General features: G+C 37.3%; 1 protein-coding gene across 1 annotated transcript in view; it reads left to right on the plus strand.

The window, feature by feature from the left end:
* The window catches only part of HEPHL1 (hephaestin like 1), a 93856-nt gene extending 76595 nt beyond the window's left edge, over positions 1-17261 (plus strand). Inside the window, exons 16-20 of the mRNA XM_072795021.1 lie at positions 7351-7573; positions 9061-9200; positions 14502-14664; positions 15125-15196; positions 15291-17261. Of these exons, the coding sequence (XP_072651122.1) occupies positions 7351-7573; positions 9061-9200; positions 14502-14664; positions 15125-15196; positions 15291-15493 (801 nt within the window). The 3' untranslated portion in view covers positions 15494-17261. The remainder of the gene's footprint in view (positions 1-7350; positions 7574-9060; positions 9201-14501; positions 14665-15124; positions 15197-15290) is intronic.
* Positions 17262-18875: the final 1614 nt, after the last annotated feature.

Consider the following 18875-nt stretch of genomic DNA (forward strand, 5'->3'; position numbering starts at 1 on the left):
TAAAAATACACAAATGAACCCACAACTATATGGTCAACTAATCTCTGACAAGGAAAGAATATCTAGTGGAAAAAAGACAGTCTCTTCAACAAATGGTGTTGGGAAAACTGGACAGTGATAAAAATAAAACTGGAAACTTTATTACATCATATACAAAATAAATTCAAAATGGATGAAAATGAGACAACCACCAAAATCCTAGAGGAGAACACAGGCAGCAGCCTCTTTGACATTGTAGCAACTTCTTACTAGATTCATCTCTGGAGGCAAGGGAAACAAAAGCAAAAACGAACTATTGGGATTTCATTAAGATAAAAAGCTTCTGGGGGTGCCTAGGTAGCTTAGTTGGTTAAGCATCTGACTCTTGATTTTGGATCAGGTCATGATCTCAAGGTCGTGAGATCTACCCCCCCCCCAAAATCAGGTTCTTTGTTCAGCACAGAGTCTGCTTGAGATTCTCTCTCTCCCTCTGGCCCCACCATCCTCTTACATATATAAATTAATTGATTAATTTTAAAAATCTCTTTTAAAAAAATCTGCACAGCAAAGGAAATAATCAATAAAACCTTTAAAAGGCAACCAACAGAATAGAAGATATTTGCAAATTGACATCTCTGGGTTATACCCAAAATATATATAAAAGCTTATATAACCTAACACCCCAAAATTAAATAATCTAGTTAAGAAATGCTCAGAAGACATGAATAGACATTTTTCCATAAAAGATATCCAGATGGCCAACAGAAACATGAAAAGATGCTCAACATCACTCATCATCAGGGAATACAAATCAAAACCACAATAAGATTCCACCTCACTACCTGTCAGAATGGTTAAAATTAACAACACAGGAAACCACAGATGTTGGCAAGGATGAATAAAAAGGGAAACCTTTTTACACTGTTGGTGGGAATGCAAACTGGTACAGTCACTCTGGAAAACAAGATGGAAGTTCCTTAAAAAGTTAAAAATAGAACTACCCTAGGATCCAGCAATTGCGCTACTAGGTATTTACCCAAAGGATATAAAAATATAAATTCAAAGGGGTGCATGCACCCTGATGTTCATAGCACCATGATCAACAATAGCCAAACTTGAGCCAAGCTCAAGTTTCCATTGATTGATTAATGAAGAATAAATGATGTGTGTGTGTGTAATGGAATATTACTCAGTCATCAAAAAGAATGAAATCTTGTCATATGTAATGATGTGGATGGAGTTAGAGAGTATTATGTTAAGGGAAATAAGTCAGTCAGAGAAAGACAAATATCATATGATTTCACTCATATGTGGAATTTAAGAAACAAAAGAGATGAACAAAGGGGAAGGAGGATAAAGACAGAGGGAAGCCAACCGTAAGAGAACAAACTGAGGACTGATGGAGGGAAGTGGAGGTGATGGGTTAGATGGTGAGGGTTTATTAAGGAGGGCACTTGTGATGAGCACTGGGTATTATGTGTAAGTGATGAATCACTTAATTCTGCTCCTGAAACTAGTATTACACTGTATATTAACTAACTAGAATTTAAATAAAAACCTCAAACATTAAAAAAAGTTCACCTAAAAACTCTAAGTCCAGTTACATCTAATTAATTCACTTGTTTTCAACAATTATGTTTAGATTAATTATAAAAACTTCATCATAAAAGTTATTTTTCTTGCTGACAAAATTTTTAACAGCGGTAATATGACTTATTTGACCAATAAAGCCAGGTAGAATAAAAGTTGGATAATGCAAAGTAGGTTTGCATTACATAATTCTAAAGACATGTACATTTTTTAATTAAGCCATCAGACTTAAATTAGCTTTAATACTGAATATTTTTCCAGATCACATAAACCCAAAAAGCAATTGGGTTAGCTTCTATTGTATTTTTGAGAATTTTATAAATACTTAATTCATGTAAGTACTTAATTTTCTATAAGTCAGTTAGAGCTCTTTTACAAATTTATTTTGGCAATACCATCCCCAGGTAGAAAATATCACACATCTATCACACACACACACACACACACACAGAGAGAGAGAGAGAGAGAGAGAGAGACCTTACAGATTCTGTTCTAATATTTTGCAATGATTCAAGCACAATAATACAAAATCCACTAGTATAAAAGAAGTTGGATCCAAATCCTGTTTCTGGTAGATGGAAGAAGTTAAAGTTACCTATTAGGATGGTCAAAGTTTTTTATTAATATTTGTGGAGAAGACAATTATGATTTTTCATTTGCCCAAGTTCCAAAGAAAGTCTTCACCTCCTTGTTTTTCTTTGATAAGAATTACCTCCATGAAGTTTGTATTTCAAGGAGATGGCTAGATAAGAGTTCCTAGTGAACGGCGTAAAATATTTACAATCTCAAAGGCACAGGGAAAGAATGCAAGGTCTTCCAAAAATACATTTGTTTCCTAAGGCTAGAATTTTTACAATATTTACAAGGCTTTTGCAATTAATAGGGGAGGTTTGAGGGAGTGGTAAATAGAATAGGTAGATTCTGAATTGTTTCCAGAGCTGCATTTTTGGTTTTGTCAAGGTATGTGAGATAAAGGTAGTTGCTGTAATTCCTCTAAGAATTGGATTGCAGCCTAAATAATACCAAGAGGCTGATTTACTCACCTAACATCATTATCTTCAATTTGCTTTTTAAAATATATATCAGGAGAGGATTTCCAAGTAAGATGAAAATCAAAAGATTTCTGTGTCCTGGATTTAGAGCTGTTTGTCTCTGGAATGTTTTAGTAAATCCTTCTACAAATGTTTGAGATGTTTTTCTTTCCCTCTGGATACATAGTTTTATTTTTGCTTGGGGAAGGAGACCTAAAAAATGGTTCTACCAGGCTCTGAATATCAGCTTCCAATTTGGCCAACCTCCCACCACAGAACTACTTTAAAAATTCTTGTAAAAAAAAAAAAATTCTTGTAAATATTTTGTCAGTTTTTAGCCATGAGAATATCTCTGGCAGTATTGATACCTCCCCCCACCCCATATATAAAAAACAGTCCCTGAAAGAGGGTAAAAATGTTACTACTTTCCTAAGATCCAAAGTCATACCCAAAGACTGCCAACAGAAAGAAATGACAACCTGCACGTCCCAGGCAGGTGGAAAGCCAAATTCTTAGGACATAAAACAAGGCAAGTGAGTAGGCAATAGCTATCCCTGGGAAAGAAATGATCAATAACCAATAGGTATGGATTTGGAAAGGAAAGGATACATGAAGTTTATTTTCCTCACTTGACTGGACACTACAGACAGAGGTTCAGGAAAGCTGACTCTGGTAAGGATTCTTACCCTTCTCTGGCTTCTGGTAGTTTTCTCAGGATCCCTCTCTGCAGGCTCCTACAGAGAGAGCCTTTATCTACTGGAATTTGGCAAGGTTTTAAATTCATTTTAATTTTCGTTTCCCCTGGTCTTTTAAAGGGAATAACACAGCAATACATAAAATCCATCAGAGTCTTGTCAACTCTGGGAGGGGGCCATAGGGGACCCTCCTCTGAAGGTAGATATGGGGGCATTTGAGTTAATATTGAAGGATATGCACAAAACCTTTGAGGACAGTCTTTCTCCTTATGTCCCAGTTGATTAAAAATGAGACATCAATTTCTAGGCCAGAGTTTTGATGATGGACCCCTAGGAGAGTGTGATGAGGAAGGCCTTGGTATTGTTTTAGATACCTTCTGCATCTTTAATTTTTCATTAGCCTTTTGTGAGGAAACTTTTAATGAAGTTATTTTGGAATCTTAAAGCTTTTTGGAAGTTTTTACATGACAGTTTAAATAGTCATCCCATTTTGTTTGCTTGATTTGGAAAGCCTTGTTTGTAAGTGCACTTCTTAAATAAAAAATCTTGTATCATTGGAATGTTCCCCATAATGACCATTGCAATTCTAGGTTGTCTTTAGTTAGATTTTGCGATTTGGGTACTATTTACAGCTTCTAGGACCATAGTTCTAAGACATAAAATAAGCAGATGTGCCAAAAGGGGGCATGCTCAACTCTTTGGAATTTGAGGATTTTTTTCTTTTAAAGCTAAACCCTTGGGTCTCTTGGAGCCAAACTAATACTTAGGGGGATGTGCTACTGGGTTGGGGATTATGTAGTGTTTTCCAGTGTGCCTTGTTACACACATTTTCTTGAAGTTGGTGAGTGACCTAGTGTCAATCTAACCCATTCCATGTCCAACCTATTCTTAAAGTCTTAAAGTCAGGTATAGCAGATGCCCTAATAGCTTTTAAATGCTCAGCCCATGCCCACCAATTTTGCAGCTTTTGGCTTAACAATGGCCTTTACTTACACAAAAAAAGTTAAATAAAAATCTATTTTGGACCGAGCCCAGGTTTTAAGTCAGATCCTGTTTGACTCCAGCCAGTAGCAGTTCCCTATGTGGAATCTGAGGACTGAATCAAAGGTTGGGGATTCCAATCAAATGGGGAACTATGGAAAGCTAATTAGATTGAGAGCTTGACACAAAGAGTAGAGCTCCGAACCCAAGAAAAGCTTACCCACAGCCCTCAGAAACAGCAAGAAAGAGAATTCAAAGGGTCTGCCGGTATCATGCCTGTGTTTCTCATTGTCCCTAAAGCCATCAGGAATGTCCTTTGGATTCCATCACTGATACCAATTCTCTTAAAAAACAAAACTCGGGGCACCTGGGTGACTCAGTGGTTGAGCATCTGCCTTCAGCTCAGGGTGTGATCCTGGAGTACTAGGATCGAGTCCCACATCGGGCTGCCTGCATGGAGCCTGCTTCTCCTCCTCTGCCTATGTCTCTGCCTCTCTCCGTGTGTGTGTCTCTTGTGAATAAATAAATAAAATCTTAAAAAAAAAAAACTCAACTGAGTACATTTTCGGGTCCTTCAGGCTTTATTCAATTACTCATGAATCAAGCGGCATCCCACCTAGCAGATAGAAGAGAGCTTTAATGGAAGAGAGCTTCCATATGGAAGACTTTTGTAGCAGAAGGGGGGTGGAAAAAGAAAGTTATTAGTAAAAAATGGATTGTTTGTGGCAAGGTCACCTTCCTTTAGGGGATAGCAGAGGTCTATGAGGCAGATTATCTCACTAGTGATAACCAGGTAACTCCAGGTAACTCCAGATTAAGATTCCACTCCTGGGAGAAGTTGAAACTATAATTAAGTTAGATATTAAGTCTCGTTTTGGTGACATAGGCTTAGCATTAGTGACTCCATTTGGAGTCTATCATCTCTTTGTTAACAGTAGTCGTGACAGAAACAGTATGGCCAACAAAGAAAAAATATTTACTCTCTGGTGCTTTACCAAAAAAAGTTTGCTGACCCTCAATCTAAAGTATGTGTTTTAAAAACCCAGATAAAAACGCAAAGTTTCAGTAATTGAATTTAGAATTTACAAGATAGCTGAAAGCAAAAGAGAATATGTAAATAGATAATCATAAAACAAAGAAAAAGTATATTTTAATGTAACTTATATCATGGTTTTTGATGTGTGAATTCTATGATTTTTAAAGCACTACCATTACTATTCAGACTCAGGAAAGAAAGCAGACCCCAAACATAATAACTGAAACTACAAACTATTTGAGTGGCAAATAGACTAATTTTACTTAGCAATTAAAGATTCAATATTGAATTTGAGTCAGATATGTGTATGTAAAACAACTAGTCTCTAATTATATGTCATAAATCAAAATCCAAACTAAAGTCATATCTGATATATAATATAAACATTACCTATCATTTAAAAAAAGGTGAAGGATTATCTAATTTCCTCTTAAATATTAGATGCTGTGTTAACATCCTTGAGTTGTATTGGACAGTGCAAGGGTTCAGGGGAGGAATACAAGACATTTGAAAAAATAAAGTTATGTACTGGAATTATGAGCAACCTGCATTTGTTTATTTCTTTATACACCCCAATAAATATTTATTGAGCACTTGTAATATGTATAAATGACCCTACCAAGTTCTATGAGTGATATAAAGTAATGTAAATATTGTTTTGAAGGAATGTATCATCTTTGGGGAAAATAATACATGTGCACACCCATAATTATAAAACAACTCAGCATCTGGTGAGTTCAATAGGAGTACAGGGCTATATAGGAGGCATTTAGAAGAGAGTCTAAGAAGAGAGAACACTGCTAGTAAATGTTGAGCATCCTTCTGATTATCATATAAGGTACAAAAGGAAAGCAGTTTGGGGAGCTTAAGCTAGAAAAATCCATTGGGGGAGCACATGAGGGGCTTAAGGAACTATCTAGGATTTGTATTTTATCCATCAAGAATATCACTAGGAAGTCACTGAAGAGTGCTGGAATGGGAGTGATGAGATTAATCTGATGGTAGTCAAAAGGATAGGCTGGAGGTAAGGTAAGCCAGAGACCAGAGAGGAGCCAATTTCTAGTCCAGGGTAAGGCAGTAAGATCCTACACTAGATGTATGGCAAATGGAATGGAAAGAAAGTCACAGAATGAAGAGGCATTGTGAAGGGAAAAGAAATGCAAGATTTGACAGCAAACAGATAGGACAAGGTGAGGATAAGGGAAAGATTAAACACTGAAATCATTTTCTGACCTAAATGACAGAAAATAGCATAGTGCTATTAACAGAAATAGGGAGTTCAGGAGAAGACATGTTTTGAGGGAAATAAAATCCACTTAAAAATGCTCAGCAGATTGAATTGTTGCAGGATGCACATTCAGGTGGAATATCTAAATAAGCAGTTGGAAATGTAGGAATTTTCTTTCAGAAGAAAGCTTGGGGATGAACAATTTGACATGGAAGTCATCCATAGTCCTATATCATTTTCTAATTACCTTGTTCACTTTTACCCATAGAAAGTGGAATATAAGCATCTGTATATATATTGTCTCACTTGAAAAGCAAACAGGAAAATAGAAATAAGCATTCATTTATTCAAGAAATATTTATTGAGCATCTTCTATGTACTAGCCACTGGACTGTGCTCTGGAGACTCAGTGATGAGGTAGGGACACAGATTCAGTACTGCAAGAAGTGACTCTGTAGCTCATTTTTAGGAACATTCCTACATCTTCAGGGCTTCTTAGTAATATTTTGTGGTAAGGGTGCCTGGGTGGTGCAGTCGGTTAAGTGGCTGACTCTTGGTTTTCACTCAGGTTGTGATCTTAGGGTCATGAGATTGAGCCCTGCACAGGGGATGCTCAGTGAGGAGTCTGCTTCTCTCTCTTCCTCTCCCTCTCTCTCCCTCTGCTCCTCTCCCACCAATGAATAAATAAATCTTCTAAAAAATTATTATTTTGTTGTCAACAGTCTTTTTATAATGACTTTCTTACTAGCACTTAATCTGTGTTATTAAATTATTTAAAGGCTTATCTAATTCAGTTTATTTTTCTTTCAGGATACATACAGTGGTTTGATGGGTCCTCTGATTATTTGCAGAGAAGGAGTGTTGAATGAGAAGGGAAGAAGAAGCGATGTTGATTATGAATTCGTTCTCTTGTTTTTGGTATTTAATGAGAATGAATCCTGGTATCTGGATGACAATATTAAAAAGTATCTCAATAAAGATCCACGATATTTTAAGCGCAGTGACGATTTTGAAGAAAGCAACAAAATGCATGGTATATCAGAGGTTTAAAAACATAAGCTGACATAAGCTCATAGAAATTCTTAAAACTGTAGGAGGTCCCAGTCTCCTCTGAACCCTTCCTCAGTCACAGGGGCACCTGGCCTAATGAAAGTCCTCTAAAACTTTCCTTCCGAGGGAATGAACTAAGCCATTGGTTGACTGCCAGCAAGGTCCAGTGCAACTTGGGGGAGCTCTATCTCTGAAGGCTGGGATCCCTAAACCACAAATTAATTTAAATTAATTTAAAAATGAATGATATGACTTATTGGTATATTTCTATAAGAATACACCATATATCTAGCTAATCAAATTTAAGAGCCTGGCTTAACTGACTCTGGGACATGAACTATCATCACCAAATTTCTGTTTTAATGTGTTATTGTCTATGTTATTTATTTAATTCTATGTAATGTAAGGTAATTTTTCTAAGTGGGAATAATATGTTCTAATTGACACATTCGCACTCTCTCACCAAGATCTACTTCTGACCAAAAGTATACAAAAAGATAGGCCTTGCCCAAGGTCACAAAGTTAACTAATTGTTAACATTGATTGGAATATGTTGGCTGATTTCTAATTCAGCTACTCTTTCCCCTACAATTTTGCTTCCCTCTCCCCAAAGTTTCTTAGTATGCTCTCTATTTTTAATAAATGTAATTCATTTAATTATGGCATGATGACCAGAATAAAAAGTTAGTAGAAAGCAGAGTGAGGGCAGCCCGGGTGGCTCAGTGGTTTAGCACTGCCTTCAGCCCAGGGTGTGGTCCTGGAGACCCGGGATCAAGTCCCACGTCAGGCTCCCTGCATGGAGCCTGCTTCTCCTTCTGCCTGTGTCTTTGCCTTTCTCTCTCTCTCTCTCTCTCTCTCTCTCTGTCTCTCATGAATAAATAAATTAAATCTTAAAAAAAAAAAAAAAAAAAAAAGAAAGCAGAGTGAGAGTCCCCATCATGTCTACTGAGTTTGAGTTTGCTTTGGTCATGGCAAGGGCATGGGCTCATCCCATGTGAAGCTTTCCTTCTTTTGGCAATTCAGCCATACTGAATAACTTGCCCCAAACTAGTTCTCAGAAAGTGAAATATTGAGGGAATAGCTTCTAATTCATTCAGTTTTGATTTATATAACCCTGATTCTCTGTGTCATCATTAACTTGTCTACAGAATGGTATAAATAATGGCTGCTTCAGAAATGAGCCTGTAACTCACTCTACAAAGAGAACATGCCAAACCAGCAAGCAAACAAAACACACTGCTACCAAAAATGTAGCTTTTAAAAATACGCTGTGACTTCTTTTTTCTGGCTTTTATAAGGATTTCTTATTAACCTGGATTTTGGGTCTAGAATGGTGGGGACATTGGTGTAAGTTTGTTATGTGTTTATCAGGTAGATGAAAATATTGGTAACCTAAAGATCTTGAATCATTTCTAAAACCAGATTAAGTAATGACCACTAATAAAGAATATTTTCTTTTCACCTTCTTAGCTATCAATGGAAAGATTTTTGGGAATCTCCATGGCCTTATCATGAATGAAGATACGATGACAAACTGGTATCTGTTGGGAATAGGAAGTGAAGTGGACATACACACCATCCATTATCATGCTGAGAGTTTTCTTTTCAAGGTAAGTATAAGGAATATGCTTTGGAAAAGACTTTTTGAAATAAAAGATTCAATGTATGTTCACTGTGAAAAAAGATGGGTTTTAGCAATAAGGCTTATGAGGTTCATGTTAGAAAGTGGAAGAGAATAATGTGACTATACCCTTCCCCCAGTTGATATTTCTTAATATGTACATATATTTTGTTGTGCTTGTGAGAAACTTTCCAAGCCTCAGAAGAGAATTTTCTCATCAGTATTCTCATCAGACTACTCATCATTCTAATTTTTACCACTCTGGATTATGCTGTTAATACTGTATGTGAAAGCACATGTACTGGTTTTTCCTTTTTTCTTAAACCTCTTTTTTTCTTTTATTTTTGTTTTTTCCCCTTTCTTTTCTATGTCATTAACTATCAGAATAGCCCTATCCAGTAAAGGAAATACTTTGAGCTCTGGCTTGGGCTCTCAAACTTTATCTTGTTTTGTTTTGTTTTGTTTTTTTGTTTGTTTGTTTGTTTGTGGTTGTTCGTTATTTTTTGTCTTTTGTTTTGTTTTGTCTTACGGAGTTGGGCTGGACCATGTATAGCCTTCTGCCTGTCTAGCCGCAAGCTATCTGGGTGGTACTGGCTGTACAGCATCACCCAGCTGTTTAAGGAACAGATCGCCAGGCCCTACACCAGTCCTGAGGAATCAGAATCCCAGGTATAAGGTCTAAATAGGCCATCATCCTGCAGCACCTGGGTGGTTCAGTCAGTTAGGGTTTGACTTCAGCTCAGGTCATGATCTTAGGGTCCTAGGATTAAGCCCCACTTCAGACTCTGTGCTCAGTGGGGAGTCTGCTTCTCCTGCCTCTGCACTTCTCCTGCTCATGCTCTCTTTCTCTCTCAAATAAAGAAAATCTTTAAAAAGAAAGAAGGAAAGAATGAATAGGCCATCATCCCAAAAGGCTTAGTGAAGCCTATAAGGAAAAAGAATAAAAAAGAATTCCAATGCAGTGGAAATAACTGCATTGTTCTTTTTTCCAGCTATACAGCAATAAGTAGTAACTTTAATAAAACACCTAATATTTCCCCTCTGTGTATTTATTTAACATAGTTTAAGACACCAAGTACTAGCTTATAGTGGTTATAGTTTTATATATTAAATGGCTATGCTGCTTTTCCGAACTTGGCTTTTTCAACTCACATCTTTAAAAATATATTAAAAATGTATAAAATGTAATAAAACTGTAAAAATTATCCTATACACCTATACAATTATTTTGTATACATCTATAAACTTTAAAAATTAAAGTACAATTGACATTGAGTAAAAGTCCCTCTATTTAGTGTACAGTTCTGTTTTGGAAAACACATATGGTAGCATAATTAATGCTAATTAACATCTACATTACTCCCTCAAATGTCTTTGTTGCACTTTCTACAGTCAGCTACTTCCTTATGCTGATATATATATTTGCTATATTGAAATATTTTCTCTCTATAGATTTGCCTTTCCTGAAATGTATAAATGGAATCATACCATCTACAGCATTCTGAAACGGGCTTGTTTCACTCAGTATAGGCATTTGAATTGTGTCCATCTTGTGTGTATCAGTATTTTGATCCATTTGATTATTGAGTAGTAGTCCAGTGTATGAATATACTGCAGTTTGTTAATCCATTTTCCCACTGAGGGATATGTGGGTTCTTTCTGGATTTTGGTTATTACAAATAAAATTATAAATATTGTGGACATATTTTCCTGTGAACACAAGTTTTCATTTCCCTTGAGAAAATACCTAAGGGGTTGGATTGCCAGACCATGTGATAAGTATATGCTTAACTTTTTAAGAAACTGCCAAAATATTTTCCACAGAGACAGTATCATTTTGCATTCCCACCAGAAAAATATAAGAGCATCACCTGTTCCACACCCACATCAACACTTGGTATCTTCCATTTTTATTTTATTTTTTTCTTTGCCATCTTATTAAGTGTACCGGTAGCTCATTGTTTTTTGTATACATTTTCCAAATGGCTAATGATATAAAGAGCATCTTCTCATGTGCTTATTTACCATCTGCCATCTGTAAATCTTCTTTGGTGAAGTGTCCAAATTTTATGTCCATTTTTAAATTTTGTTATTTATATCCTTATCTTTGAGTTTGTGGGCTTTCTACATACGAATAGTTTGCCAGCTATGTGATTGCAAATATTTGTTCCCAGTCTGTGGCTCATCTTTTTTATTCCTTTAATGTTATCTTCCAAAGAATAGAAAATTCTAATGAAGTATAGTTTATCATTTTTTTTCTTTTGTGCATCATGCTTTTGGTGTGAAAGTAAATTTTTGCCTAACTTAAGGTCACAAGGATTTTCTTCTAGCAGTTTTATAGTTTTAGGTGTTATATTTAGGCCTCTGATCCATTTTAACTTTTTTATATGGTTCAAGGCTTATTTCTTACATATGGGTGTCCAGTCATTCCAATACCATTCATTGAAAAGACTATTCTTTCTCCCCCTGTGTCAAAATCATATTGATCATATATAAGGTGGTCTATCTCTTGGATGTCTATTCTGTTACATTGATCTATGTATCTGTCCTTTTTTGAATACCATCCTGTCTTGATTACTTTAGTGTGAGAGTAAGTGTTTAAATCAAGCAAAGATTGTTTTAGCTATTCCAGATCTTTGCCTTCCCATATAAATTTTAGAAATGGCTTGTTAATTTCTATTAAAAATTCCTGTAGGATTTTGATTGGAATTGCTTGGAATCTGTACATGGGTTTGAGGACAATTAATATCTTAACAATATTAAGTCTTCCAATTCATGAACATGATATACCTCTCTATTTATGCAGATCTTCTTTGTTTCTGTCATCAGTATTTTGTAGTTTCAGCATACAGGGCTTGTATATATTTTGTTGGATTATTACCTAAGTAATATCATAGGTTTTGGTGATAGACTTTATTTCAATTTCTAATTGTTCATCGCCAATATATAGAAATATAATTGATTTTTTATACAATTAATCTTATATCCTACAACTCTGATAAATAGTTCTAGTAGCTTTTTTATGGATTTTGGGTGATGGTTTCCTACATAGACAATCTTCTTTTCTGTGAATTGAGATGGTTTTATTTCTTTATTTTCAATCTGTATGTCTTTTATTTCTTTTTCTTGCCTTAGTGCAGTGGCTGGGACTTCTAGTATAATTCTTAAATATGAATGGTGAAAATGAATATCCTTGCCTTAGTCTTAGGGTGGAAAGCATTCAGTTATTTATCACTGAATATAAAGTTAGCTGTAGTTTTTTTGTAGATCCTATTAATAAGTGGAAGAAGTTTCCACTCTTAGTTTGCTGATGGTTTTAATCATGAACAGATGTTAAATTCTATCAAATTCTTTGTCTGCATCTATTGGGATGAACACATTTTTCTTCTTTAGTTTTTGGATGATTTTCTTTAGTAAACTGATGATTTACATAGATTGATTTTCTTTTTTTAAAAAAAAACTTACTTGAGAGAGAGCATGAGCATAAATAGGGGGGATGGGCATAGGAGCATAGAAGAAGACTCCCACTGAGCTAGAAGCCCAATGTGGGGCTTAATCCTAGGACTCCTGAGATCATGACCTGAGCCAAAGGCAGATGCTCAACCAAATGAGCCACCCAGACATCCCCATAGTTTGATTTTCAAATATTGAACCAATTTTCAATCTCAGGATAAATCTTACTCTGTCATAATGCATTATGCTTTTTATGTATTGCTAGATTCAATTTGCTAGTATTTTTTAAAGGGTTTTACAATTATTTTCATGAGGAATATTGGTTGTAGCTTTCTCTTCTCATTAAGTCTTTGTATGATTTGGGTATCAGGGTAATGTCAGCCTCATAAGATGAGTTTGGAAGTGGTCTATCCTCTTCTATCTTTTGGAAGGGTTTGTTTTAATATTAGTATCATTTCTTCTTTTCAATAGTATCTTTATTTTAAATTTAAATACAATTTGCCAACATATACTATAACACCCAGTGCTCATCACATCAAGTGCCCTCCTTAGTGCCTGTCACCAGTTACCCCATCCCCCCACCTACCTCCCCTTCTGCAACGCTTTGTTGCCCAGAGTTAGTCTCTCATGGTTTGTCTCCCTCTCTAATTTTTCCCCACTCAGTTACCCTTCTTTCCCTTATAATCCCTTTCACTATTTCTTATATCTCACGTATGAGTGAAACCACATGAGGATTGTCCTTCTTTGATGGTATCATTTCTTCTTTAAATGTTGTAGAATTTGCCAAAGAAGCCATCTGGACCCAGAGTTTTAATTTGTCAGAAAGTCTTAATATAATTCCATTTTCTTTAATAGTAACCTGAATAGTGATCTTAGGTAGTTTTCATCTTAAGGAGTGAGTCCATACCATCTAAGTTGTAGAATTCACAGTTATTAAAAATATTCCTTTATTATCCTTTTCAACATCTATAAGGTCTATAGTGATGTCCCCTCTTTAATTCCTAATATTTGTAATTTGTGTCTTTTTTTTTTCTTGGTCAGTTTGTCTAGAGGTTTGTATTAGTTATTTATTGCTTTATAACAAATTACCCCTACACTTAGTTGCCTAAAACAACCAACACTAACTCACAATTTCTCAGGGTCAAAAATCTGGGAGTAGTTTAGCTCGTTGGTTCTGACTCAGCATTTCTCAGGAGGCTGCAATCAAGATGTCAGGTGGAGCTGTAGTCATCACGTTTGACTAGGGCTGGAGAATCACGTCCAAAATCATTCACAGGGCTGTTAAATGAAGGCTTCAGTTCTTCACCACATGGGTATGGCATAGAAGCTGACTTCTCGGGATCCCTGGGTGGCGCAGCGGTTTGGCGCCTGCCTTTGGCCCAGGGCGTGATCCTGGAGACCCGGGATCGAATCCCACATCGGGCTCCCGGTGCATGGAGCCTGCTTCTCCCTCTGCCTATGTTTCTGCCTCTCTCTCTCTGTATGACTATCATAAAAAAATAAAAAAAAAAGAAGCTGACTTCTACCAGGACGAATATTCCAAAAAAAGAGAGCAAGAGAGAGGGTCTAAGTCTTTCGGAAGTAGCATGCCATCACTTCTGCTATATGCTATTGGTCTCACAGATCAACTCTCAATGTAGAAGGGGACTCCAAAGGTTATGAATAGCAGGAGGCAGGGATCATTGGGGGCCATTGTGGAGGATGGTACCACCAGATTTATCGATCTTATTGACCTGTTCAAAGAACTAGCTTTTGTTTTCTTTGATTTATCTCTATTATTTTTCTGTCCCCAGTTTTATTGATTTCTGCTCTTATCATTATTACCTTCTTTCTGCAGATAGATAAATCTTACCGAGAAGATGTGTACGATCTCTTTCCTGGGACATTCCAAACCATTGAGCTGTTTGCAGATCACCCAGGAACATGGCTGATACACTGTCATGTGTCTGACCACATCCATGCTGGCATGGAGACAACCTACACAGTCCTTCGGAACATAGGTACTGTTTTCTGTCAGTGATGATGGGTGATAGCACCAGGCTTCCTGTAGGCCCTGTAGGCACAAGAGCCCCCAAGGGCTCAGGGTCAAGCAAGAGAGACAGACATGTAAGTAGTAACTGTAATAGAATATGATACAAGCCAACAGAGAGTGCAGAGTACAGGGCTCAGTGGCAGCAGTAGGAGGTAATGATTAACAGTGTGGGATATGAGCAAACATTCTAGAGGCTATAATGCTTCAGATGGATCTTAATGGGTGAGTAGAAGCTTGAAAGGTAGATGGGGTAAGGACAGCATGTGTACTGGTATGAAGTAGAACAGTGAGAATTTAAGAAAGACCTGCAGATACAAATGGGATAAAGTCCTCATTGGTAAAATGACGTGACTCTTGAAATACCTCATGTCATGAAAAGAATCTACTTCTGTTGTTTATAAAACAATCAACTTGTCTTCCTTGTCCAGACAACAGGATCCCTTACTCTACCAAGTCTCCATCTGGAGGAGCGTCCCCCCAAGCCACAGTGCCCTCCAATGGTAATGATACCCTCCCTGAATCCCACAAGTGAATAGTCAATGTTCACTCCCTAGGAAAAGGCAGAGGACTGACACCTCACTCTTCTTTCCACAGAAGAACCTGGCAAGGAGCAGCTCTATTTCTTTGGCAAGAATCTGCATCCCAGGGGAGCAAAAGCAGCCTTGGTCATCCTCTTCATCATTGGACTCCTCTTCCTTATCTCCACGGTGATTCTTTCCCTCAGATTGCACTCTGCAAAGAAGCAGGTTGCATATCGGCAAGTTCAGTCCTGCGCACTCCCCACAGATGCTCTGTGAACCAACTGGTCTTCCTTAGCAGTGAAACTGGACAAGGCATCGTTAATCAAGAAAGGTTTACATTATATCTTGGATCAGGCTCTGATCCTCCAGAATACAATCAAAGCAATTTGCTTTTACTTATTTATTTTTCAATGGGCAGTGAATAATCCTCAGGTATAACATACAGAAAGAAGAACAGGTGTGACTGAGAAAACACAGTATGTTTTCTGAATGAATTTGCTGACACGGGGAAAACCTCTGAAAGATATCTTTATTTTCCATGTTTCATAATTCTCAGACGGTGGGTGCTTCCTTAACCAATCATCCACATTCCTAGATGGACGGCTTTGGGAAAGAGTTACACTGCCTCAGACACCTAACTGGAATGTTGCTGACTCTTCAACACAGTTGTGTAAGATGTTTCCCTTAGTCGCTCCAGAGAAAATAACTTTCTGAGGAGTTCATGGAAATGTCGAAATTAGTATCTGCTGATAAAATTTGATCAAATGAAGTTGTTGGAGGCTTCAGTCAGCTTTCTTGGCCTTTTCCACTTGAATACAAATAGCCTGTGCACTGTTTGCCATAGAAGGCAAAGTTATCAGCATTTAAAAAAAGATTGCTGCTATTTTTATGCAAATCTGTAGAGGTGCTTTAATGCTTACAACTCACTTCATGTTATGTTTTCACAATGTTTCCATGGCAACGTTTGTTGTTGTTGTTGTTGTTGTTGCTGTTTTCCAAAGTCACCTAGAAAATTTGTATTTGTATTTCAGGATGTGGAGGGCTGGAAGCTATAAAAGAGCAGGCTAAGTTCTCCCACTGTGAGGCAGAGACTCCCTAAAAGTTTAGTGGGAGCTTCAACGTGGGAAGGAAAGTTTGTAGGAGGCGAGTCTGGACTTGAGCCCTGAGTCTTATTTTTCACCTCACCTAGCAGGATATTTCCAAAGTCTGCATCTTCAAGGAGATAAAAACAAGTCTCATCATGTGACTGGTTGGGAGAAGAGATCTCACAAAATTCTTGATTCCATGCTTCTTAAAGACAGCTCTTTATGGGAGGAGAAAAAACGAAAAAAGAAAAACCTAGAAAAAAGCTTTTAAATCATTAAATTGGCTTTGAAGATATACATTACAGTTTTCAAGGCTCACGTGTAAAAATAAAATATCGGACAACTAAACTCAACCCATTACAAGGCGATCCATACTCTGTATGTATGCCTAAACGTTAGGTTAAGATAGATAAAAGCAACTTTGCTTATTACTAGACTGAGAAATTGCCCTTAGCTCAGGGCAAGATGCCCTGCGATGCCAATGTCAATGCCAGATGAGTGATATCAGTACATTTGCCTTAGCAGATTCATTTGGATGTCCAGGTGAACAACTAGGACCTAAAAAAATACTCTGGTGGAGGGACCTTTCATACTTTCTCATCTTCATCTTGGTGAGGGGAAACGAGTAATTTGATAAAAGTTGTACTCTTACATAAAACAGGATGCCAATGCTAATAGTTCTGTTCTTAGTTTGCTTGAATGTCATATCGAACAGTGTACCCAAAAGATTTTGAATTCCAGCCTGCTTGCCACTGATAATGTGATTTTGTAGTATGTGCTCTACAGTTTTCATGCATGTGTAGGCTGTATAATTTCATAGTAATAATTGTGATAAATGCCTTATTTATAACTCACCTAGACAACAAATTATTCAGTTTTTTCCTTTTCTCTTAGTCTATTTTTTTAATGAAATGAAACCATAAAGTAGTTTGATTATACCATTTCTCTTTTTAATAAAGTTTCAAAGATCATAAGATGGCAGTTTGCGTTTTTTTTTTTTTTTTTTTTCACTAAATATTATGGATCACTAGACCTAGGGCAAGGGGTTCCTTAAAGGAGACTTGTCTTTTAGATATTTAGCAACTATCCTAGCTATACCTGCTAAAGGAAATGAAACAAAATAACTACATCTCTGCAAATGATAGGACCCTCCTTGAATATTGTTTCCTCAAATGTACCATACTCCTTTCCTTGCTTCAGTCCTTTAAGAAAATCAATTACATTTAGATACATCTCCTGTTACAATGGAAGAGGTGTCCCTATTCCTAGTAGGTGGGTCTCTTACTTGGCTCTGGACTTTATCTCTTCTTGCTTTCTTAAGGATATCAGTGGTACCCACCATTAGCAAACAAATAGAGACATCTGGGTGGCTCAGTGGTTGAGCATCTGCCTTCAGCTCAGGTCATGATCCTAGGGTCCTGGGCTTGAGCCCCTGGGATCCCTCCCCCTCTGCCTGCTGCTCTCCCTGTTTGTGTTCTCTCTCTCTCTCTCTCTCTCCTGTCAAATAAATAAATAAATATTTTTTTTTTTAAAAAAACAACAGAAGACTGTTGTCATTAACTTCATAACCCTCTGTAACCCAGTTAGTTTCTCTGTTCCTTTGATAGCAGAATTTTCTGCCTGTATCATGCATGCTTCAACCTTTTCCAATGACTTCTAATCCAGCGTACCTCACTCCCACCTCCCAGTCTGCTGGGATGGGATCAACCACAATGCCATTTCCAATGGCTTCTTTCCCATCTTGATCTCACTTCACCTCTTTGTAACAATCGATAGCTTCTTCCTTTGAAACACCTTGTAGTTCCTTGGCTTTTCCACGTGATCCCTGCCAGCCCTCCTTCTTTGGTTGCTTTTTCTTTTCAGTCTCTTGCTAGCTCTTTGTGTCCCATCTCACTGAAGTGTTGACATGCCTCAGGGCTTGACACTGGGCCCTCTTCTCTTTTCTGCTCTCTGAGGTAGGCTGAATAATGTCCCCAACGATTTTGTGTCCTAATTGCTGAACCCATGTCACTTTAGATGGCAAAAAAGACTTTGCAGGTATGATTAAGTAAAGGATCCTGAGATAGATGACTCAGATTGTCCATAAATGAAAGTCACAGCACCCATCTAAAAGACAGCCAGAGGGAGATGTGACTATGGAAGAAGGCCAAGTGATAAGTGAAGTAGGACACTATGCTGCTGGCTTTGGAGATGAAGGAAGGGGCCACAAGCCAAGGAATGCTGCTCTAAAACCTGGGAAAGGCAAGGGAACAGATTCTCCCCCACAGCCTCCAGAGAGAGCTTGGCCCTGCCAGCATCTCGTATACCAGTAAACATGATTTTGGATTTAAGAGTTCCAGAACTGTTAAGAGAATAAATGGGAGTCATCACATTTGTGGTCATTTGTTACAGCCTCCTCCCTACATTGTTTTATCCAAATTCGTGAATCTAAAAACCATCTTTAGGCTAACACATTAAAAATGTGTTTAGACTGCAGGCCACAAATCCTGCTTAAGCAGGGTCACTGCATCAGTCTCCCAACCATCCTCTCTGCTGTCACTATTGTCCCTTCCCACCACTCTACACAGCTGCAG

This window comes from Canis lupus, chromosome 23 (genome assembly GCF_048164855.1).
Source record: "Canis lupus baileyi chromosome 23, mCanLup2.hap1, whole genome shotgun sequence".
In the NCBI taxonomy this organism is placed as follows: Eukaryota; Metazoa; Chordata; class Mammalia; order Carnivora; family Canidae; genus Canis; species Canis lupus.